This window comes from Phyllobates terribilis, unplaced genomic scaffold, assembly GCF_046119375.1.
Source record: "Phyllobates terribilis strain yellow unplaced genomic scaffold, ASM4611937v1 Scaffold_7__3_contigs__length_470593459, whole genome shotgun sequence".
Taxonomy (NCBI): Eukaryota; Metazoa; Chordata; class Amphibia; order Anura; family Dendrobatidae; genus Phyllobates; species Phyllobates terribilis.
The window spans coordinates 247,258,992-247,282,739 of record NW_027362767.1 but is presented as its reverse complement, the minus strand read 5'-3'; the positions used below and the strand labels follow the sequence as shown (position 1 = coordinate 247,282,739).

The 23,748-nt window shown below is 47.2% G+C and overlaps 1 protein-coding gene across 5 annotated transcripts; it reads right to left on the bottom strand.

The window, feature by feature from the left end:
- Positions 1 to 916: 916 nt before the first annotated feature.
- GOLGA2 (golgin A2) lies at positions 917 to 23,439 on the bottom strand. Of its 5 annotated transcripts, XM_073640178.1 has the most exons (28): positions 23,286 to 23,439; positions 20,831 to 20,947; positions 19,478 to 19,558; positions 13,772 to 13,876; positions 13,031 to 13,074; positions 12,110 to 12,173; positions 11,663 to 11,719; positions 11,030 to 11,110; positions 10,306 to 10,344; positions 10,161 to 10,223; positions 9,889 to 9,982; positions 9,521 to 9,627; positions 8,485 to 8,543; positions 8,256 to 8,397; positions 8,035 to 8,124; positions 7,843 to 7,950; positions 7,664 to 7,751; positions 6,865 to 7,211; positions 6,669 to 6,782; positions 6,368 to 6,592; positions 5,395 to 5,494; positions 5,225 to 5,313; positions 4,926 to 5,082; positions 4,180 to 4,247; positions 3,445 to 3,547; positions 3,061 to 3,167; positions 2,817 to 2,976; positions 917 to 2,187 (listed from the first exon to the last, which is right to left on the bottom strand). In XM_073640178.1, the coding sequence occupies exons 1-28, from the start codon at positions 23,328 to 23,330 to the stop codon at positions 1,952 to 1,954; spliced, it is 3,090 nt and encodes a 1,029-aa protein (XP_073496279.1). In that variant the 5' UTR covers positions 23,331 to 23,439; the 3' UTR covers positions 917 to 1,951. The 5 variants fall into 5 exon arrangements, with proteins under 5 accessions (XP_073496279.1, XP_073496281.1, XP_073496282.1 ...); XM_073640180.1 differs by lacking the exon at positions 11,030 to 11,110; XM_073640181.1 differs by lacking the exon at positions 13,772 to 13,876.
- Positions 23,440 to 23,748: the final 309 nt, after the last annotated feature.

The following is a 23,748-nucleotide window of genomic DNA, read 5'->3' as shown; positions in this document are numbered from 1 at the left end:
CCGCAGAGAAGGGGGGAGAGAGTGGGCTGACCGCAGAGAAGGGGGGGAGAGAGTGGGCTGACCGCAGAGAAGGGGGGGAGAGAGTGGGCTGACCGCAGAGAAGGGAGGGGGGGGAGGGAGGGAGAGTGGGCTGACCGCAGAGAAGGGGGGGGAGAGAGTGGGCTGACCGCAGAGAAGGGGGGGAGAGAGTGGGCTGACCGCAGAGAAGGGAGGGGGGGGGAGGGAGGGAGAGTGGGCTGACCGCAGAGAAGGGGGGGGGGGGAGGGAGGGAGAGTGGGCTGACCGCAGAGAAGGGGGGGGGGGTCGAGAGTGGGCTGACCGCAGAGAAGGGGGGGGGGGTCGAGAGTGGGCTGACCGCAGAGAAGGGGGGGGCAGAGTGGGCTGACCGCAGAGAAGGGGGGGAGGGAGGGTCGAGAGTGGGCTGATTGCAGAGGGGGGGGGGGGTCGAGAGTGGGCTGACCGCAGAGAAGGGGGGGGGGGAGGGAGAGTGGGCTGACCGCAGAGAAGGGAGGGAGAGTGGGCTGACCGCAAAGAAGGGGGGGGCAGAGTGGGCTGACCGCAGAGAAGGGAGGGGGGGGGGGGGGGGAAGAGTGGGCTGACCGCAGAGAAGGGGGGAGAGAGTGGGCTGACCGCAGAGAAGGGAGGGGGGGAGGGAGAGTGGGCTGACCGCAGAGAAGGGGGGGGTCGAGAGTGGGCTGACCGCAGAGAAGGGGGGGCAGAGTGGGCTGACCGCAGAGAAGGGGGGGGCAGAGTGGGCTGACCGCAAAGAAGGGGGGGGCAGAGTGGGCTGACCGCAGAGAAGGGAGGGGGGGGGGGTCGAGAGTGGGCTGATTGCAGAGGGGGGGGGGGGTCGAGAGTGGGCTGACCGCAGAGAAGGGGGGGGGGGGGAGGGAGAGTGGGCTGACCGCAGAGAAGGGAGGGGGGGTCGAGAGTGGGCTGATTGCAGAGGGGGGGTGGTCGAGAGTGGGCTGACCGCAGAGAAGGTTCTTGAGCTCAAGGCCAAATTGAGAGCTCACCATATTAATCAGATTTTTTTTTATTTTTTTATATATTTTTAAATAAAATCGGAGGTTGAGGATGAAAACCTAACAGTTGGACACGTCCAATAACAAACCACATATTTTGCAATGGTGTGAGCCTAATCTGAAAAAAAAAAACCCTTCTCAGCAGTAACTTCAAAAGAATTAATTCAGGTGTTAAAAATTAAACCCCATGAGGAAAACCTACGTCGTGTCTTTACTTTCATATATCATGTTATGTAACTGGGGTCTGTGTTAAAACACTTATCTAAAACCTCCTCCAGAAACCTGGTCTACAGCATGGCCGCCACAGGTGAACGGTGCGCACCGCCGAGGGAGAACACTACATGGACCCCAAAAGGGTCACATTTTTGGAGAAGTCTGCACTGCCTTTCCACATGGTCTTCCAATACCTTCTTGCAGCCAGCCTCTAACATGCACAAGATGAGCCCGTATTACCGCCACGTCGTCCGGTTCCCTCCTTCATTCTTGAGCATGTCATGTCTACTTCACATAAAACATTAGCGTTAGGGCGGTTTATAAAAAGAAAACCAAAAAACGAGAGGCAGCGGTATATTGTTGGCAAAGATTAAGCTACCTAACCCCAATGAGCTTTAAGAAAACAAAGCAGTGTGTAGTAATCTACTAGCCCATCTAAATGCCCTCGGGGTCAATTTCCTTGGGCAATGCCGTTTGGAATAGAGAATATACCCTCTGCTCCTCCATCATTGCAGGTGCAAACCTTTACCCTCCTTAATGCCAGAGCTCAGGTGAGGGAAGACATTGTCCTGGCCCATTACAATCCCCAGCAGCTAAAGACCCGACCATCCCATCCCCAAGTGACCGCATCTCCTGTGCGTGTGGAGACCGTGAGTCACAGTCCAGAGAGAAGGAATGGAGGTGGTGGCTTGGATTGGAGGGACTGTCTAATCTCAGACGACCATAATCCGGACCTCATCATTTTCATCCACGCGGTAGAAGAACGGGATGCAGGGATTCTGGAGTAAAGAGCTGGGACGTTCTTGGGGGTTCTGGATCTCACGTAGGAGTTGCATAATCTGCTTGGCTGTAGGGTCTTCTGAATTTGATCCTTCTTGAGCAGAAGACAATGGAGAAACCCTCTGCTCCTTCTCTTCTGCATCCTCTAATAAACTGACTTCCTCAAGTGCTGGAAGGAGAAGATGGGTCATTATAAATCAGATGTGCTAATACTAGGAATATGTTAATCATCATTAAAGGGGCATTGACCCTGGGAGTGAAAGGGGCGCTTATGTTCACGTGAATGAGAGTGGTAGTGACGATCACAGCCGCCTGTAGGAGTCAGCTGTTGTGCACCTATGTAAGTGATGGAGAGAAGGTGGCACTCACTCGACTGCCATGGCCCCCCGTCATTGTGATGATTGATGAGGGTCCCAAATCTCAGAACCACTCAGAGTTTTATTGCCTATTCTAAAAAAGTCCTGGAGAACCCCTTTAAGAGAGATATTGAACACACAGAAAGTTATCACCTATCAACTTGCTAATTAGTAGGGGTCGTACTAATCCGAAGTATGAGGCTATGAAACGCGCCACCAATGCATCATCAACTATAGGACTAACGCAGAAAGATGAGCAATATACTTGGCTTTCACTTTCAGTCCCATAAATAAATAATGATTGCTACAGGCCCTTTCACAGGCCCATTTTTGCGATCAGTGGAAACCTATGCTGCATCTTTTGATGCCAGCAGCAACCCAAGCAGCTTGGGTTATTTAAGCTGTGTAATAATAGGGCATGAGCTGCAGCCGCATAGCTTACCTTCCCCAGTAGTCGTATCCACCTCCATTGGTCTGTCTGCACTTTGTGCCAGCTCTCCCGGCTCCTTGGAGCCCCTCGTAACCTCCACATACTTCTTGTACCATTCATTCCTCTCGGCCACCAGTCTCATCACCAAGACCTGCAGCTCCAACAACTTGGCCTGGATGCAGAGAAGACAAACCATTACTACGACTCTGCTTACAATCATGGCTTCTCATTGAACCTGACACTTGGGTTCACCAACCTTCATCTCTTCCTTATCCTGGGCCAGCCGACTGATGTACTCCTCCTTTTCTGTATGTCGCTGTTTTAGGATGGCTCTCTGACTCTGATAAAGTGCAATGTATTCCCCTAAAATCAGAAGTGAGAAGACATTCAATCAACGCCTTATAGAAGCAATAGCCCCCCATCTGTAGTATTCAGTAAGATTTGGAAAGCCTTCCTCAAACTGCTTTCAAATTAAATGTGGGATTTGCAATTCAGGAGCAGTATGAAAATTGCTTAATTATGCTAAAATGGTTATATAATAAACTAGAAGCATAATGCACCACTCAAAAGTCCTTTTCAGACGGATGCCAGGCATTGTATACAGGTGTAGGCATTGAGTCCATGATGGGAAACCACTGACCTATAGTATCAGTTTCCCCTGAAAGCTGGATACACCGATGTTCCAATTCTTCCACCCGATCCTTCAATTCCACCCTCTCCTGCATCAAGTCAGTGAAGCGGAACTACCAAAGAATAGAAAAATTAATAGGAATCATCACAGAATTAAGAAGGTTTGTGTGTGTGTGTGTGTGTGGGGGGGGGGGGTTGTCCAGGACTTGGATATGGAGGATTTATTGTTACAATAGGTCATCAAAATCAGATAGATGGGGGTCCGACACCAGGCACCCCCTCCGATCAGCGGTTAACAGTTCCCATAATAACCACACAGGATATTTAGCGTATAGTGACAGAACATCACAGCTCCATACACGGTGTTGTGGATATTCTCAGCCGCTTCAATGGTAGATGAGCCGCAGTGTCAGAGAGCAGCATATACACAGCGTACAGAGCGGTGGTGTTCCAGCTCATGCACCCCCGGCCGCTGCGAGAGCTACATGCAGCTGATCAATGGGGGAAGTGTCTGTTAATAACTTCATACTGATTACCTATTCTAAGAATAAGGCATCAATAGCCAAACCCTGGACAATCCCTTTAACAAGAGCCAAAAAAACCCTATGAGGCAATGTGCACAGAGTCTTTGGAGCAGAAACTGAGTTTTTAGGATTTGGAAAGTTTTTGCTCCAAAGCCTCCTAAAAAATGGTGCACATAACCTGAAGAGTGAAAAAAAACAACAAAAAAAAAAAAAAAAACTACCTGCAGTTTCTCCATTGCACTCTGCAAAGCATCATAGACCTCCCTTGGGACACTCTCCATACAGAGTTCTGCCGGTAAGACACAGAAAACCTGAGTAAGTACTAGTATATAGAGACATTAGTGACAGTGGGGTGCATACAGGGATAATACCCACATCTGTCACCATATACACAACCTCAAGTCGTAAAAGTTGTGGAATGATGGAAATCGCAGGACGGGCGGGCAGGTTATGGTTCTGCCAGTGATGGAAACATTTTAAAAACATCTGGATATATTCAGTCTGGCGTATGAGCCACATGCAGGAATCCCCGCACTTTCAGCGGTAGCTGCTATCAGTGAGGTTATTAGTGGTCGTCTGAGGATTATTCTACCGCGGGGATTACAAAGGAGCTGCCAGCAGCAGATCTTGATGATTTGCCCAAGTGCATTCAGAGGCGCAACCTCCCTCAGACGACCATTAGTAACCTCAGTGATAGCTGCTGTAAGTGCGGGGATTTCTGCACATGGCACTCAAGCTACAGAGATTTTGAAAATTTTGTTTCCATTTTTACATCATTTGCTGATCAGTAACTTGTCTCAGTCCTGTGATTTCTATCATTCCTCGACTTTTCCTGCAATTTCAATGTTGAGGAGCGTATTTAGAAATTCCACCCAATCAGAGATCAAAGCTGAATGTACCCCGGCACATTTTCCGGTAGGAGTCAGGAATATCAGGAGCCTGTGATATGACACATATTACCCTTTACCTGCGGAGTGATGTGGAGGATCAGACATGTGCTGCTGCCGGAGCTCAGATATTTGCTGCAGGAGCTGCTTACAATTCCTCTTTTGCTCCGTCAGCTGCCGCTCCACTTCATCCCGCTCTCCGTGCAACTTGGAGAGGGCGGAAGACAGGAATGCCATCTGCAGAAGAAGAAGCATGGCAGACTGAGGAGGAGACCCATCTATGGCTGGTGATTAATGCTGGTGATCAGACCACTAATGGACGGAGAGCTATAGCCAAAGGAGAGGGACAGACCACAAAACTGTGGAAGGGGCGACTCACCATTTCTTCTCGACTCTCAAAATCCTCTGGAATAACAAGTGATGATTTAGGGATTTCATCTTCGTAGACTTTGCTCTCCACACCGTCCCCTGAGGAGCACAGATATATGGTCAGGTGCTTATGTGGCATCACAGATCGGGGCAATACAAATACACAGCTCTGGGTATTACCTTCCATGCGGCTCAGAGCTCTGCTTTCTGGCTCGCTGCGAATCTGAATCATCTGCGCTTTCAGCTCTTGATTTTCTTTGGTAAGAAGCTCCAGATTTTCCTGGAATAAAAGAGGGCAGGTCAACTTTTCCTGTTTTAATAACTACTTCTAATCCCCCTTCCCCAATAATTTTTTTTCTTTTTAAAGAAAAAAATAAAAATTCAGGGGTCTTTTTGTCTTCGAACTCTGTGGTTTGTAGTTTTGCTGCCCCTGGTAGCAGCAGCGTACACCCATGGTCTCCTGTGTCCCCCAATGAAGAGACTGAGAAAGTATGAATACACTAACAAAAATAGGTAAAAGGAGTCCGCACAATGTGTGAGTGTGTGAGTGTGTGTGTGTGTGTGTGTGTGTGTGTGTGTGTGTGTGTGTGTGTGTGTGTGTGTGTGTGTGTGTGTGTGTGTGTGTGTGTGTGTAGGGATACATCTTATTCAGAAGAAGGGACCGTAACAGCAATTTGTCCATGGCCAGGAGGAATAGCATGGCGCTAGCATAATGCAAGCTCACAGAAAAGATTCTTCACACTTGTTATATAGGAAAATCAAGTATTTACTGATACAGACGTCAGGAAGCATAACAAGTGGAAAGGGAGCAGTAATGTAAATGCAAGTTATCACTTATTCACAGGACAGGTGATAACTGGGGGTCCCACCGATAACAACCATCACCGGCAGTCCCCTAGACTATGATACAAACGGGCCATTTAATTGTGGCACCCCTAAGCACCGCCCTAATGGCCCCCTATATACTCTAGATAGAAGCCAATTATCTATTGTGTATGGGGGCCTCCTAATTTTGGTGAAGGTCCCTTTGATCAGCAAGTAATCACTGATCCGGAGTATAAGTAGTAACGTGCATTTATACTAAAACCCCATTGTGAGCCATCTTGAAGGGACCCCTGATCATATCAAGGCCCCGGTGAGTAGATTTTCTCACCCGGCTTTGCTTCAGCTCCTTCAGGTGCATTTCTGCGCTGACTTTGCCCTGCACCTCGTCGTGCTGCAGCCGGTCCATGAGTTGGGCCTGCAGCAGGTACTGCCTCTGGAACTCCTCTCTCTCGATGGACACCTGCTGGTACGCGGCGACATATTGCTGGAGATGAGCAGAAACCTCGTCCCGCTGGGTTTGCAGTAGTTGCACGTCCTGTTCCTTTGTTGCGAGCTTAAAAAAACAGGTCGGTGATGCGGTCCTGAAAACACCGGCGGACAGGCGAGTAAACCCCCAACCATAGGCTCACCTGCTCCTTAAAGTCTCCGATGCTCTCCTGTAGCTGACCCAGCTTCTTGGCCAGCTCCTTCTTCACATGCTGCTCGCTCTGCAGACCGGTTGTGAGCTCCAGGTTTTCATTCGTCTGCAGGACGATCGGTAAATAAAGTAAACCCACGCCGTTTGCATCGTGGCCCTATAGGTCTGGAGTTACTTATGTCACATACCAGTTTGACAAACCCGTTCTGCAGCTCAGCGAGGTGCTCCTTCAGCTGCCGGTTCTGGGTCAGTGCCCGACTGATGGTGGCCTTGTCGCTCTGCATGTTTTCCAGGATCTGCTGCTTGTCTACATTATCCTCGCTCTGCCGCTGCAGGGTCTTCTCCAGGTCCAGGATCCGCTCCTCCTGCTCCTGGTTCAGGCGGCTCAGCTGGCTGTTGTCCTGCACTTGGCCCTGGTACCTGGACTGCAGCTCAAGGAACTCTCCATGCAGCTTGTCCACCTCCTGCCGCAGCGCCACCTCGGCTTCTGAAGGGCCTTGAGGTGCCGACGGCACAGAGTCCGCCGCCTCCACTGCTGTACAACAGAAGGATTCAGATGTAGAGTGAGGAGGAAACAGCCGAGAACATCTGATAACACTTTAAAGTATATGGTCACCCTTTAAACCCCATTTATGGTTTACATATAGAATAAAAGTATATTTTTATGTAGGTTATTATATTCCAGAGCTGAATTCACAATTGTGTAGACTTCTAAGCTGAAATCTCCTAGCATTGATTGCTGGCTGAAAAAAAAATGTAATGTATGTACACCATGACTCCAGCAAAATAGTGAGTGCAGCTCTGGAGTATAATACAGGATGTAACTCAGGATCAGTAATGTATGTACACAGTGACTCCATCAGAATAGTGAGTGCAGCTCTGGATTATTATACAGGTTCACTATAAGTGTTTAGAAATTATTCACCCTTTTAGCACATGTACAGTGTTGCTCAAAACAGGAGAAAACAGTGTTAAATCTTTACATACCAGATGCCAAAAGTAGCTCTGTCACTCTGGTCTCCAACTGTTCAACCAGTAGCCGGGCGCTCTCTTTTTCCTGGCCAAGTGTCTGAAGCTAAAAGAGTAAAGATCACCGGTATTACATATTTGCTTGTAAAGCAATGGAGACATCATATTGGCATTTTTTCAGTTGTGAGTAAACCCACTTGCTCAGACAACTGATGGACTCTTTCTTGCCAAATTGCCCCTTCTTCCTTCAGTTTCTCCACATATTGGTCCCGTTCAGCTCTCAGTTGCTGCAGAGAATCAGACACCTACAGCATGGAACAGAAATCAGCATTCATATGAATGATCTATGGTCTGTGTTACATGGCGGAGAAGGGGAAATAGGAAATGACCTGTGTCAGCTGAGTGCCCAGCAGGTCTCGCTCCTCGATGACCATCCGTAGCTGCTGGTTGGCATCAGGAGCTCCGGTCCGATTGGAAAACTACAGAAGGAAGAGAAAATAAAAAAAAAAGAAAAAAAAATCTATGAGGAATGCCAACTTATGTTGCAAAAGTAAAAATCGCACAAACCACGGGTTCACAAACTTTTATAGCACAGGGTTCTCAGTCCTACCTGCTGTATCATAAGTTCAGCCATTTCCAGTTTCTTATGCAGGTCCCCAAGCTCCAATCTCATGGCGGCGTTCTCGGACAAAAGTGCGTTCAGTTTCTCCGACATTTCTGAGTTTTGCTGCTTCAGCTCATCGCTGCTCTTACTGCAAAGAGGAAAGACACAGAGTGTGACCCGTGGGGTAGGGGGTCTGAAACCACCATTAACATGCCACCACAAAGCCAAAACCCACCTGTTCTTTAGGGTTTCAAGACGTAGACTGTCCCGCTCCTTCTCGAGTTCATTATTGAGCTGGAAAAGGAAGTCAAGTGTCTCAGCTGGTCAGTAATAGGATTATTAAAGCTTATAACGGGTAGAAAATGTGCCAGATTTATCATGGTGGCACACACGGTGTGATAGATTCGGAACTTGTTTTATCCTGTACACCACCTCTTGATCAACCCATTTTTAAAACCAATATTTTATGGCAAAACTTTGTGCATGTAGGCCACAATCTTTTTATCCAATTCCTGACTGTATTAAAAATACATAATGTCTAAAACACGTAATAAACCCCAAATTCAGGTGCATGTAGTAACCCTCTTCTATGGGGTTCCTTCTCCTATAATTTGTGCCAGGAGGAGTCTAAAGCTACGTTCGTACATCATGGCAGCGTGGTGTTTGTTGCAATCACGGTAGGTCTGCAATATTTTGTGATTTTTTTTTTTTTTTTTGCAAAAATGGCGGCAAAACCATTTGTTTTTGTGGTAATCAGAGCTAAAAATCCCCCAAAACAATCAAATGCAAAACCATAGATAATATCAGGGGTGCCAGCGTGTTTTCCCATCCATACATCAGGTTCATGCCCCACATAATCAAGAGATAAAGAGTCAAAGACTTAGTTGTGCATTATTTGTGGTCAAGTCGGCAACAAGTGCAGAGAAATATTGCACGAGTTGCTGACGGTGTGGTGGTGCTGTCACTAAGAGGCATTTGATCTTTAAGAAGAATTTGTGCGGGGAGCAAAATAAATCCATATTTACCTCCCTACTGGCCTCTCTCAGGCCGGTGTCCCCCGCCGGTCCTCTGACAACGTGGTGTGACTGCTGCAGCTCATCAGTGTCAGGAGACCAGAAGGGGACACCGGGCTAAGCATGAAGACAGCCCAGGAGGTAATAATAATTTTTCTTAGATTACCCAGTTGTGGACAACCCCTTTAACACTTTGTCGATTCCACTAAGAAGTCGATCAGCACGGGATTTTGTAAAATGATAATGAATGCATCTTACCTTTTCCAGCTGCTTCTGCTGAGCAGAGATGGAAGATAAGGTGCGCTCCAGCTCGGTTACTCTCTGTCGGGTCGACTGTAAGCGCATGATAAGATCCTCCGCTTCCGCTGCAGGAAGAACAAAAGAAAAAAAATCTCACTGCACATTGCAAACTTTTTATCTCCTCTACTGAGACCCTGTGGTATATGAAATGCCATTAGTTAATAGATAAACATGGCAGCTGTACCCATATTCCTACACACATGTACTGGGGAGATAGCAATCATTAGAACAGACTGGAGCCACGGACTAATCTATAGAAATCTGGTGCTGGGTCGTCTCTCTCGTACAGAGCATTACATACAATACGCGGGTGTGAGAAGACGTACCTCCTTTCTGACGTGCTGCCTGCTGGGTGAATGACAGGGCGGTCTGTAATTCAGATTTTTCCGATACCAATATCCCAATTGTCTGAATGTGAACCTATAAAGCAATGGAGTTCTATCAGCCTATGCTATAGAAACCCCTACAGGAGAGATGAGGTATTACACAATTCTTATTCAAATCATAGAGGTCTGGGTTCCCCAAGGCACATCCCCCTTTACAAGACTGATGGTGATGGGCAAACACGACGACAATGACTTTCTCCAGAGCATCTTACCTGTAGCTGTTCTCTGAGGGAACCTTGCTCCTTGGAAAATTTCTGTTCAAAGTCTTTCCGCTCCTGGGGAGAAATCAAGAGGCAAAAGTCAGACGATCTACAAACCTTCACTGTGGTCATTGGGGTCTATGATGAAGAGCTTTACCTTATCAAGCTGATCCATGACGTTCTGGTTCTGCTGTTTCTATTACAAAAGAGAAATCAAATATAAAAAATAAAATAAAATGACATCCCATTTTGACACTTGGAAATTCAGAAGATTTGCTCTGTCTGTGAGGTGCTCTCCACTCACTTTTGCGGGTTTCAAAGATTGGCCCGCACGCTTGGGAGATGGGTATAACCCAATAAAAGGGTTTTCCCGATCATTAAAAGAGAAGTGTTGCCACAGCTCCACTGCAATTTAGTATTTCAGAACTCCCATGATACGCGAGTCAGCGGCTATCATTTAATCGTGAGAATAGCTATCAAGGCTGTGATTCAGATGAATACTGAACAATTCCTACCAGATTCCTCACTATATGAACGTATGACAATCAGTCTGAGGATCTGCCATAAGTAAATGTTGGGGGCAAGTCCCACCCATCATGAGGAAAGGGACCCCGAGACGCCTGTAGGAGGATTGTGTGTGGCCCCTGCTCCAATAAAATAAAAAACGTGGATTCTGGGTTTAGAACATAAAGCGATTCCCTAAATGGTTAAATGCAGAAAGCAACACATAGCATAGAGGTAAATGAGAAGTGAGATGCTGCAGGTGAGTGAGCAACAGCCAAATGGCAAGACCACGGCGTAGTAGATTTAGCATGCACAGCGCCCCCGACAGAGGGTCCACAAGACGTGCGGTTACACCGAGCGCAGCGTGCGCCTCTTACCAGCTCCTCCAGCTTTGTACTGAGCTGCTTGTTTGTTACGTTACTGGAGTCCAAGGCAGCAGCCAAATCCTGGTAACGAGACTACGGCGCATGCATTCAGGAGAAGGGGCGAGAGAGGCGGCCGGAAGAAGAGTCATAGAAAAAAGGAGACATCCAGGTATTAATGACAACTGCTATCAAATAATGAGACATATCCTGAGTGTCGCATATCAGTATCACATCCGGCCTCAATTCTACTGAGTGATATCATGTACTCATCTACATTGAATAACAAGGTCCAAAAGGGGTATTCCCAATACTAGTAATTAATGGCCCAGGATTTGCCAGGAAATAGGGGGTCTAATAGAGCGCACTTCTTCAGTGCTGGAGACTGCAGCCAGCCTCGTTCCCTTAACGGGAGCCATGCTGTTCTGGTCATCTGGGAATAACCCTGTGCAGTGAAAAAAAATAAGGGTACAAAGCACTGCGGCCCCTCCATTCTCAGGATCAGTGTAGGGGGATAACCCAACAACACACCGCACTGTAACACATGGAGGCTTACAAGCACGGCTGGGCATCTATATCAATAAGTGTAAAGTCATAAGTAACCCTAGGTCCACTCAATCAATTTTTCTCCCCCAGGTTTTCACTCACCTCCACTTCTGGGCTTGTGGACGAAATTATGTTTTCCCCGTTTACATAAGAGTTACTCTTAAATGAGAAGAAGGTCATGATATTAATTGCAATTAGATCATAAACTAAAAAAAAAACAAAAAACTTTCGCCCTAAATCTCCAATAATGGAACACTTGTGTCCCCATACTTCCCTGACATGCACCCTGCCCTTCTAAGTCCTTAGCAGTGCCTTTGTATTCTCCATGCCACAACTTGCCGCTTCCTCCGACTTCACCTCGCTGCAACCCAAGAGCCAGGAGGGGTGGACAAATACGGGAAACCAGCAAAGCACCACAACGAACAGCGGGCCCCCTCTGCGCGGCCGCCAACACCGGGCCCCCTCTGCGCGGCCGCCAACACCGGGCCCCCTCGCCATACATCTCCTTTACACTTAAAGTGTATCTGAGAAATGGGTATTGACACCTACCTGTGACACCAAGCCATTCAGCTGTTCAGACAGCTGCCGGAGACTGTCTGTGGAGGAGACGAATCTACAAAACAGATTAACACAGGTTATAAGCTGAATTTACGGCACTGCTCGCTGGGTTAGTGGCGGAGTTGGCCATTACACTAGATATATAAACATCTACAGGGTTGAGTGTCTCCTGCCCTTCTCCACAATGGCAGTGCAGAGCGTTTGTTGCCTGCTGTTAACGGATCTGTTTTGTGAAACTGCAAAATGTTGCTCTATTGATGTATATAGCAGAAGATAATCATCTGTCATATGCATCAACAGAACAACATTCGCAGTTTAATATCACTAGTCTCTCAGCAGCACGCAACAAACAGCTCAACTCGTCTGAGCCCCAGCATCCCCCATCCTGCATTATATCCTCTCAGGCCCTCTATACAGTGTCCCCTCCTGCAGTATATCTCAACGTCCTGTTCTCTGTTTACAGCCCTCTCCTGCAGAATCCCTCTCCTCTCATGCCCTACATACAGAGCCCTATGCAGCAGTACATCTCTCCTCTCATACCCTCTGTACAAAACTCCACTTTACAATAGGTCTCTTTTCAATCCCTGTATGCAGTTCACCCTGCAATTTCTCTCTCCTTTCTGTCCCCTCTATTTACAGGAGCGATTGTTAAGTATTGAAGCATTGTCAAAGCAGTGTGTGAAAGGGGCTGGCTAAGAGATCATTTCAATAGATAAACCAGGCCCCTTCTGTCTATGAATTAGATGAAATTGAGAAGGGGTCTGTCTTAGCTACTGAAAAGAGCAGTCAGCCAGCCTCCCTCACATATAGCACAGATGAGGAGCTGACACAAGAAACTATCCTGTGCCCACTACAACCATAAGTGGAGCTTATCCGCCAACAATACCGTTGCAGAGCGTAGATCACACTCACCTCTTGCCGTCTGCCGCCATCTTTGTACCATCGTAGTCATTTTGCTGCAAAACAAAAAAGGAGCACAAGAAGAAATACTGAGCCGTGCAAAACTGGAAAGAGATCAGGATGGCAATGTAGGCAGGGCACAGATGTGGCAGTATGCAGGTAATTATAGGGGGGAGCCAACACCAAGATATGAGGGTCACCAGCTGTATATCATGTATTTTATGTAAGCCGTCACATATAGTACTGGGGAGATTTAAGCAAATTGCTCATTGTCCAGTGATCAGCTGATCAATTTAATTTGACAAGACCACCGCTTCAGTATCTAGAAACTATGTACTAGGCTGATAAATACATGATATTTCATAGAGTGTAAATACTGAGACCTGTGAAAGTAAACCATCACCTTTTATTAAAATCAGCATCCAAGTCATAGATTTCACATTTTTGGGCTGTTTTTACTTTATTGCTACAATGGAAACCATCAACAAGCAGGTTAGTGGCTGCTGTTGGCAGATTTAGGCTCGTTAGACAATCAGATCCGTCATCAGCAGCCAGCTGACAGGTTCCATCAGATTTGGAATTTTGCATTCTTTGAGCAGAAAGCCAATATGTTTCACTTTAAGGCAAAAGGAAAGATTCCTTCTGAGAGTTTTTTTTTCTCTGAAGGGAGGAAGAGGAAACAGAGAGATCTGAAGAGGGCAACTATATAGAAGCCTGAGGAAGGAGCGGGTGCAGTGTGTGGCAGTCACACACCTCGGACAGTGGGTTGTTAAACTGAGTTTCTGTTGGGGTTCTAGCATTATCCAATGCATCCTCTGTTAGGATTTCTGCGTCAGGATCGTCTCTCTCCAGGAGGACCTGTCAGAGCACACAACATGGGGTTAGCACAACACACGGATCCACACGGCACACGGGTGAGCGGGGTGTTACGTTACCAGACTGACCACATAGGATATGTAATCACCTTATGGTGGGAGTGGGTCTGACTGCTGGGACCCCTAATGATCCTTAGCTGGCTCTTACACAGTGATGTTTCCATTTGTGCACTTGGATAAAGCAACAAAGTCTCATTCAACACTGTGGCGACACATAAGACCCCTACTTTCTCAGGTTCCGGGGTCCCAGACCGATTATGAATAGATTTGATGCAATAGTTTTGGCAGAATCCTGGTCCACCAGCCACTGGATCAGAGCACTTCCGGTATCCCCAGCAATTCTGATTTGTAGGCCCGATGTGACATCAGATGCAGGCAGGTAGGAGAGGGTCTGGTCTGGCGGCACAGACTACAGCCATGGCCGATGAACCAGTGTACTACGAATCTTTTTTGCTCAACTCTAACCATAAACGGTCTGTAAAATAGCAAAATTAACTTGTGGCACTCACCCCCGCATAAGAGTTCAGCAGACTTTATTCCAAAAATATAAAATGATTGGACCCAAGTAGAGTCTGCTGGGTGCGAAACGGCTGTTGTTCGTAAACTGAAGTTTTCCACGTGCTACCAAAGCTGCAGTTTTAGATTTTTCTTTGGGGTGGGGGGGGGGGGGGGGGAAGATAAAGTCTGCTGAACATTTATGCAAGGGTGAGTGCCGCAAATTAGTTCTTCTTTCCTATAAATATCTTTGGATTTGCTATACCCATTTGCTGAGCACCATTTAAGTGTATGGGGAAATGGTTTTAGCCGAGTGCTCATATTAACCCTTCAATACTGGCTAACCATAAAGTGACTGCATATCCCGGCGTTCCTCTAAATCAGCGTTTCCCAAACCCCATCCTCACGGCCCCCCACAGGTCATGCTTTCAAGATCTCCATAGTATTGCACAGGTGAGAGAATTCCTGATGCCTTGATGATACTTCCATCACCTGTGCAATACTAAGGAGATCCTGAAAACATGACCTGTGGGGGGCCATGAGGATGGGGTTTGGGAAACACTGGTCTAAATGTTTTAAGATAGGAAAACCCCTAGGACGGGTCAGTCTGGTTATAAAAGCACAAATTAATGTTAAAAACTTATAATTAGAAAATGAGTCACAGAACGTAAGATACAAATATGACAAGAAACCAAGTGGGATTAAGACGGCGTGATGAATTACTAATTCTATAGTCAGGGGGTGACTACACCTCTTACTAGCAGAGCAAGCAGTCTGGCTACTGGAGCGACTATCTCCTGTAAAGCAGCTAACGAGGGAGAGGTCTTCGGACCACCAATACTTAGCGCTGCATTTCCGTCCGTGATCCGCCTTTCAGAGCACCCCCGCAGGCTGGACCCCTACACCCCGCAGGCTGGACCCCTACACCAGCTTCATCTTCAGGATCAGAGATCCCCCCCTCCATCATAAAATGACGGTGTGCCCTAGGAACAGGCATCACTTTATAAGAAGGGAAATGTGCCTTTAACCCTTCACACGTATCCTCAGCATCATTGTCTCTGCAGACTGGGGGTTGTAGTTCTCCAGCCCTGACATTTACATGGTGACGTGTCGCCTGTGAATCACATTCCTACCAGTCAGTAATTCCAGTTTGGCTAGTTAGAGAGGTGTCGGGATACAGGATCACAAGGGAGGAGGGAAAACGATGCCTGTGAAATAGTCACCAGCGATTTGTGACTTCCTGTACCTTCCCCACTGAAGGATTTGTGGAAGCAATGTACCGCAGCCTCTGCGAAAAGCAATGGCCGATAACCACCTGCAGCGGTCCTGTCCTACTTCACCATAAACTAAATAATGCTGCTAATTTGCAATCATCTTTGATTAAATATCTCTTACCGTTTAGTACACACAGCTCCTATGCAGACCAATGACCAAAAAAACGAAACCCATGTGTGGCCTGGTCCTGCAGCAGTGTGCCGGCGAGCAAAAAGAGGGGGCAGATAAAAAGCAGTGATGCAACTGCAGGGTTAGATTCCTGGTCTACAACCTTGGAGACATATTTGCACAGGGGCTGTGCACACAAAACGGATATTTTTCATTTAAACATTACTTTATTATTTAGATTGAATTAAAAAAAAAAAAGTTGCAAAGATGGGAATAAGTTTAGGTCAGTAGGTAAATTGGGTACTGATATATGGAGAACCTACAAGATGCCTTACTGGCTGCATCTGTGCTAATTAATTAAAGGGGTCTGCAGATTTGAAGAGGAAGAAATTGGGGGGAGGTTGATCAGCTGACAATCGAGCACATAATGCACGCTCTAATAATTGGAAATGAGCAGTTTTGGGTCCATTATATAGGAGGTGGCAACCATGTACTGCAAGTGGCTTATACCCCCTCCCCACAATAAGCCCCTCAGTCAGCTGCCGCTCCACAATGCCAGCCCTTTCCTGACACTTGGTACACTGGGAATGATTTCATGGCGCTCCTGACACTCTTTGTGCCCGGTAACGAGCGGAGGTATGCCAGGCAGCTGGCGTGACAAATGCTTGAAGAAAACCAACACCGATATGCTTGATTTCAGACAATCCTCATATCCTGCCAGGGCGAGCGCGGAGCCAAGTGTCAGCAAATGGCCGGATCGCTCGTCAGGCCCGAGAGCCTGAAAATATCCATCCGAGGTCGAGGCCCAGGGGAAAACAAGTAACAGGGAGAAACCCGCGATCCTATAAAATGGACAGCTGCCTGATGACAAATCCCCTAGAATACTCCAACACTGTAAATGCAGCTATTAAAAAAAGGTGTTCCAAAACTAATCCACAGGATACATGACAAATTTACAGTACACATCAAAAGTTTGGACACCCCTGATCATGCAACAGTTTTTCTTGTTCTTATTGGAATGTGCACTTATAAATTCTGACTGAAGGCAGCAAAACCATGAAGAGACACATATGGAAATAAGGAGTAAAGAAGCATATCAGAATAGGAGTTACACCTTAGATCCCTCTGAGGACAGCTTTACACCCCCTGGCATTCTCTCCAGCAGCTTCATCAGGTTGTCACCAGGAATGGCTACAGTGAGCTACTATGGCTACTCGTCAGGAATTCACAGAGTCACCGACCATCAGGTGTTTTGCAGAGGTCATGTTGGTCCATAGCGCCATGCAGAGCTGAGCCCTATTCCACAACTGTTCTCAGACAGAAAATGGCAAGAACCAACCAAATAAGTAGAGAAAAAAGACAGTCCATCATTACTTTAAAAATGCACGATGGTCAGTCGACCAGGATAATTACTAGAACCTTGAAGGTATCCCAATCAATGCAATCACTATGATGAAACTGTCTCTTGTGAGAACCATCCCTGGAAAGGAAAACCAAGACTAACCTCTGCAGCAGAGGATAAGTTAATCAGTGTTACCAACGTCAGAATCCACAAGTTGTCAGCATCTTAGATAATAGCCCTGAATCTCAACATCAACTGTCCAGAGGGCACTGCAAGAAGTGGCCTTTATGGTCGATTACCTGCAAAAAAGCCACTGCTGAGGAATGCAAACAAGACAACAACCACGACCAAGTGCTGCGTCAGAAGACATGGCCTCCAGAATCGCCCAACCTCAACCCAATGGAGATAGTTGGGGACAAGTTGGACACAGAGTGAAGGAAAAGCAGCAGACAAGTGCTCAGCATCTCTGGCAATTCCCTGAACACTGTTGGAAGCAATCGCCTTGAAGATTTTCGATCGCCAATGGACATGTTGGGTATTATTCAGTGAGGGGAATGACCTGGCAATCTAGTTGTCAGAAAATAATACTTAAAAACGTAGAATGTCGTGGTATATGTGGTCTCCTCTGAAGGGCTGATTTCAGTAAGTAGTGTTTTTTTCCCCCCTCTTTTGTCCCCCCACCTCCTTTTCCTTCCCATTCCCTCTCTTTCCGCACTCCTTTCTTCTCTACATTCGTCGAGCACACAATTATTTGGTTCATGTAAAAGTTTATTTTAATACGTCCAAAGGCTGTTTATTCTTACATTCTAATGTTTAATTATAATTTATTAACAACCGTCAGCTTTATATAGTTATTATTGAACGTAATTGGAACGTTCTGTTTTCATATCAATGTTGTTAAAATAGAATAAAAATATTTTAAGTAAAAAAAAAGACTGTTGGAAGCGGTTCCCAGCGAAGATCTGATAAAGAGGCAGAAGAGAAGCTAAGGGGGTGAAAAGCGGTCATCTGAGTAAAAGGGGGGACAGTGCGGAGTCTAAGGTGTGGCACACATTCTCGTTGGTTTCACATACGTTTCATTACTCCATGTTTACATATTTGTTTGTTCCTTCGTGGTTTTGCTGCCTTCAGTCTGAATCTACCATGTGCACATTCCATTAAGAGCAAGGAAAACCATTGCATAAGCAGATATGTCTGGACTTCTGACCGGGACTGTACGATTGGTTGGAATCTTGCTATTGAGACCCCCACTGATCCTGAGAGCGGGAGGTCCAAAGCCCCCTGTGTGACAATAACGGCAGTTAGCACCTGCGACCACCACCCCTATACACAATGAATGGCGCTGTGGTTACACATGCTCATTACTGCTCTGATTGATCAGGATCACCCAGCGATCATACGTGTTAAACCCTAGCCCGCAGGGTGATTATATTTGGTCCGCAACACCAGTACCACCACGCCTGTGTGGGGCCCACTACTCAGAGCGGAGGACTGTGTGGGGCCCACTACTCAGAGCGGAGGACTGTGTGGGGCCCACTACTCAGAGCGGAGGACTGTGTGGGGCCCACTATTCTGTATACTTGTTGGTCTGTGACTTTGCCCAGGTTTTTAATATTGGCCCTCTGTGTGTTGGAGTTTGACATCCCTGCTCTAGATGCAATGTCCTTAGCTCCATGCAGACGATCATGTGTAATGAACAGCACTTCTGGAGGACGATAAATCTGCACTGGAATGTACTAAAGGTGCCATACCGCCTTCCAGCTGCTGCCACACTAATACCAGCCCTTGTCCTTCCTGAGTACAGGGACAAAGGTTGCTTGGCTATACTTAGCGCGGTACTGTAATATCAATGCAAACAGAAGTGCAAAAAAACTAAAATTTACACATGGGATGTTTTGGCTCCTTTCACTCCAACATGAAAAGGTGAGCAACGCTGATTACATCCTGTCCTACATACCAGCATATAAGAGGGGGCACAGTACTCCCTATATGGACCACCTGCCAGTGGACGTCATCGGCGCCACTTGCTATATCACTGTATAGCAGTAACATATAGCCCCCTATAGACAGAACTTGACGTATACGCTACATAAAATGACACTGCCGCAGTAAAGCACGACCGTAAGCGCTGTCTTGTAATGAACAGCAATGAATACAGCACAATGATTAAAGGGGGATCAAAATATAAATAAAAAGGGGTACATGTCCCATCCGGACCAATGGATAACAATGAACGATGACCATGTGGGAGGTAATGACATAAAAAGGGACCATGTAAAATAGCCGGGCAAGCATCAGGGGCACAGGGTAGGGAAGCACAGGCAAAGCCGGAGCAAAATGTCAGCAGCTCCCCGTATAGCTCACCTTCATGTCTCCCAAACCAGGGATGGAAACCCCATTGGACCTATGAAGATCTGATACCAGCCCCTTCAAAATGGCCTCAATCTGAAGATAGTGAGAAAACACAGAAAGAAGGGAAAAAGGCAGATGAGCAGAAAGGGGAGAGTAATGTACACAGCACTGAACCCGGGATTACACACATCAGCTGCCATATTGGACATTGATGCCACATGGCACAACTGCAGGTAGTCAGTAACTGAATGAAGACCACCATAAAACAGCCCGTGTAGGACAATGGGGAATGTACAGCCCCTCACAGACCTGCAGGGACTGGGACATCAGTAGAATGAGTCTCAAGATAAAGCATTCCCCTCTGATATGGAGTGCAAAAAACACAGAAAATGAGAGTGCAAGTGTCATTGCTGAATTATTCAGGACGCTCAGTTCTCACCAATACCCCCAGACTGGTAATATCAGGGTACAGATGGAGAGAAAAGCATGCTGTAGGTGGGAATAGTCAATCAGGGGGACAATATAGTGCCCTGCTACTGTTCGCTAGGATGGGGCACGTCTGTAAGGAGCGGAGGAGTAAATGATCCACCACAGTTCCATTCATTGTCTTGGGACTGCCAGAGATAACAGACTACAATGCTCATCATTCTCTGGCAGTCCCATAGACAATGAATGGAGGGAGGGTCAAACTTGTCCACAGCAGCTTTAGTGCCCCAGTTCTGTTCTCAGAGGTAACACTGACACCGATCTAGAAGATATTGCCCATCCTATGGATAGGTGACAACTTGTTATCACTAAGATATACCTGTGGAGGTCCAACCTATTGGACCCCTACCAACGAAGAAGCCACAGCACTAGTGTAGCAGTGTTACCCCTGCAAATCGCTGCCCTGGCTTCCCAGCGCGCGGGGAACTGCAGCACAGCTCCTTTTAAAAAGGAATCCATCACGTGATTCATGCTGCACAATCCACAGGCAGCAAGGTTGCAGCAAGGTACGTTTTTCTCTGAAATGCTCCAGCGTTTCAATGCATAGCGGGAGACCTGTCAATCATTTAGAGCGGCGCTGGGAAGAGCCGGACTAGTCTCCTCTCCAGCCAGGCTCTGAGTCGTGCTGCATGAGGTTTGGGCTATATGAAACAGGTGACAGGTTCTCTTTAAGTGAATGGTCCTGGCTGCAGCAGTCTAAGCAAGCTGGGTGACAAGTTATCTGTATACATACATCTGCATTACTAAGAAGCATTGAGAAGGCCATGGAGGCAGCAACTGCAGAGCTGAAATCAAGATGCCTCCTAAAAAATATCCTGCAAAGGAGTTTGATGCATTATTTATACATAGTGCATGATGCCATGTGATGCTGCGACTTACTGGGTCTGGAGAGAGACGATTGGGGGTGTCAGGATGGCTGTTGGACTCTTTTCCCTTTTTCTTCTTCTTGCCGCCCGCAGGAGCTGGTGGAGTCGTCTTCTGCTGAAATTCCTTTAGCTATAAAGACAATGGAAAAGGATATAGAAGAACAATCAAGTACCAAAAATATAATATAGTGTTCTCTGTATTTTCCTTTTTCAGGTTGGTGAGAGTCTGAAGTCTGACTGCCGTGTGGGACGACTGAAAGGGAATAAAGAATAATTGCTGCAGCAGGTTATGGCTCCTGCCACATCGACATGCAGAGTTATAGTCCTGAGGAGAGGCCGGAGATCACCGACGGATCAGATCTTAAAGGGACACACACTGATGTAACATGGATCTGATAATAATGTGTCTTGTAAGCCTGGAGGGCGGCCCACAGGGTCATAGCTGGACAGTCACAAGAGGTATCTGTGGGAGGGACACGGCTGTCACCACCGACCCCAACACCCGAGCCGACATTTCCTAAAGTCCTACGCTGCAGAAAAGACACACTGTATTCTCTACCGGGACAATGGGCCGATTGTAAAGAACAAGGATTATAGAAAGCGAGGATAATAATCCCTGCAAACCTTCAGGTGTCTGCATCTTGACAGCACGTTTATATCACCAACATCATCTCCACTATAAGTAGTTCTACTGATCCAGAGTCATGTCTGTATTATCCTCCGGAGCTGCACTCACTATTCATTACATTACTGCTGGGGCAGTCACTGTATATACATTACTGATCCTGAGTTACATCCTGTATTATGCTCCAGAGCTGCACTCACTATTCTGCTGGTGCAGTCACTGTGTACATACATTACATTACTGATCCTGTACTGATCCTGAGTTACATCCTGTATTATACTCCAGAGCTGCACTCACTATTCTGCTGGTGGAGTCACTGTGTACATACATTACATTACTGATCCTGAGTTACATCCTGTATTATACTCCAGCGCTGCACTCACTATTCTGCTGGTGGAGTCACTGTGTACATACATTACATTACTGATCCTGAGTTACATCCTGTATTATACTCCAGAGCTGCACTCACTATTCTGCTAGTGCAGTCACTGTACATACATTACTGATCCTGAGTTACATCCTGTATTATACTCCAGAGCTGCACTCACTATTCTGCTGGTGGAGTCACTGTGTACATACATTACATTACTGATCCTGAGTTACATCCTGTATTATACTACAGAGCTGCACTCACTATTCTGCTGGTTCAGTCACTGTGTACATACATTACATATCTTGTATTATACTGCAGAGCTGCACTCACTATTCTGCTGGTGCAGTCACTGTGTACATACATTACATTACTGATCCTGAGTTACATCCTGTATTATACCCCAGAGCTGCACTCACTATTCTGCTGGTTCGGTCACTGTGTACATAAATTACATATCTTGTATTATACTGCAGAGCTGCACTCACTATTCTGCTGGTGCAGTCACTGTGTACATACATTAGTTATCCTGTATTATACTCCAGAGCTGCACTCACTATTCTGCTGGTGCAGTCACGGTGTACATTCCTGTCCAGAGGATGTAGGAAGGGGGAGGGTGGGGTAACTTTTTTTTTTACGTTTCCATCAGCTGTACTCCTGACGCTGTCACACAGGAGAGGGGAATAAGCAGCAGTCCAAAAGGATTGGGCATGTTGAAATCCATCAGCCTGATCCTTCCTCCCTCCCCCACATCATCTGCGGTCGGGACACCCCTATATGAATTAGCGGACATTCTAGCGAGTATGGGGGCCTTTAGAAATACCCCAAAAGTATAAGGCAGCCCCCCCCCCCCCCCCTCACACAGTCAACATCAAAAATGCAAGCAGTGTCGGCTTGACACCAAACCCGGAGTATTATTTTATGGAGGAAGGGGGGGGGGGGGGCTTATAAGAACACCCCATGTGTGCGTCCCTGGAGACTCAGTGCCCCCCACCACTACGTCCCTCTGTAGTACTTCCTGGCAGCTGTAAAACAGCACAAATGTCCAGCTGTAATGCGAGGAGCCCCCAGGCTGTGACACTCTGGAGGCAGCACGTCACTAGGGTGCGGGCAGTTGGTATAAGCTCCAGCGATACTACAGGGGGCGCCGGTTACATGGAGCACTATAGGGTCTGCAGCCATTGCCCCCATAGGACCTGGCGCGGTCACATGACCTTGTCATCGCCTTCCATGCTGCAACAAATAAAGTTACCAGGTACAAAGTGGCATCATGTGATGGAGGCCAATACACAGTGACTGCCAGCCTATGCCCACCACCACCCCTCCCCCATATTATGGCCGCACACCCTGCTGTCATGACACCCAACTCTCCGCAGCTGACAACTCCCATGGCCCCTGTCTCCGGCCTCACACCCACGGTGCCCGGTAAGCAGTGTCCGCCCCGCAGTGCCCGGGCCTCCGCACGTCCTGTACCTTCCTCCGGGCCGAGGCCAGCTTGTGCTGTCTATCGTCAGCCATCCTGGGTCCGGCCGGGGAACACGTCACCGCGCACCCACAATGCACCGCGCCTGCGCGCAGTCCCGAGCAGAGCGCGATCCCCGTGACGTCACTGCCAGCTGTACCATCCCAAGAGGCGACGTGGGGGGAGTGGGCGGTACCAACAGTCAGGGAAGTGCAGCAATGTGCACTGTGCCATGCCCTTCATTACTCACTGGCAGCCTGTCGCTGTGTCCACAGGACATCCTTGGCTGTGTTTACACGGGCCGTCTGCGTGATTGGTCTCTGCAAAAAAAAATGCATACTAAAAACGCAGCATGTGTGTTCTTTATCCGTTTTTGCTGCAGGTTTTTCTGCCATTGGGATCAAAAACTAAAAACAAGAAAAGCATAAAAAAAATGTGTGAAATTTCCGATTCAGTTTTCATGCAAAAAAAAAA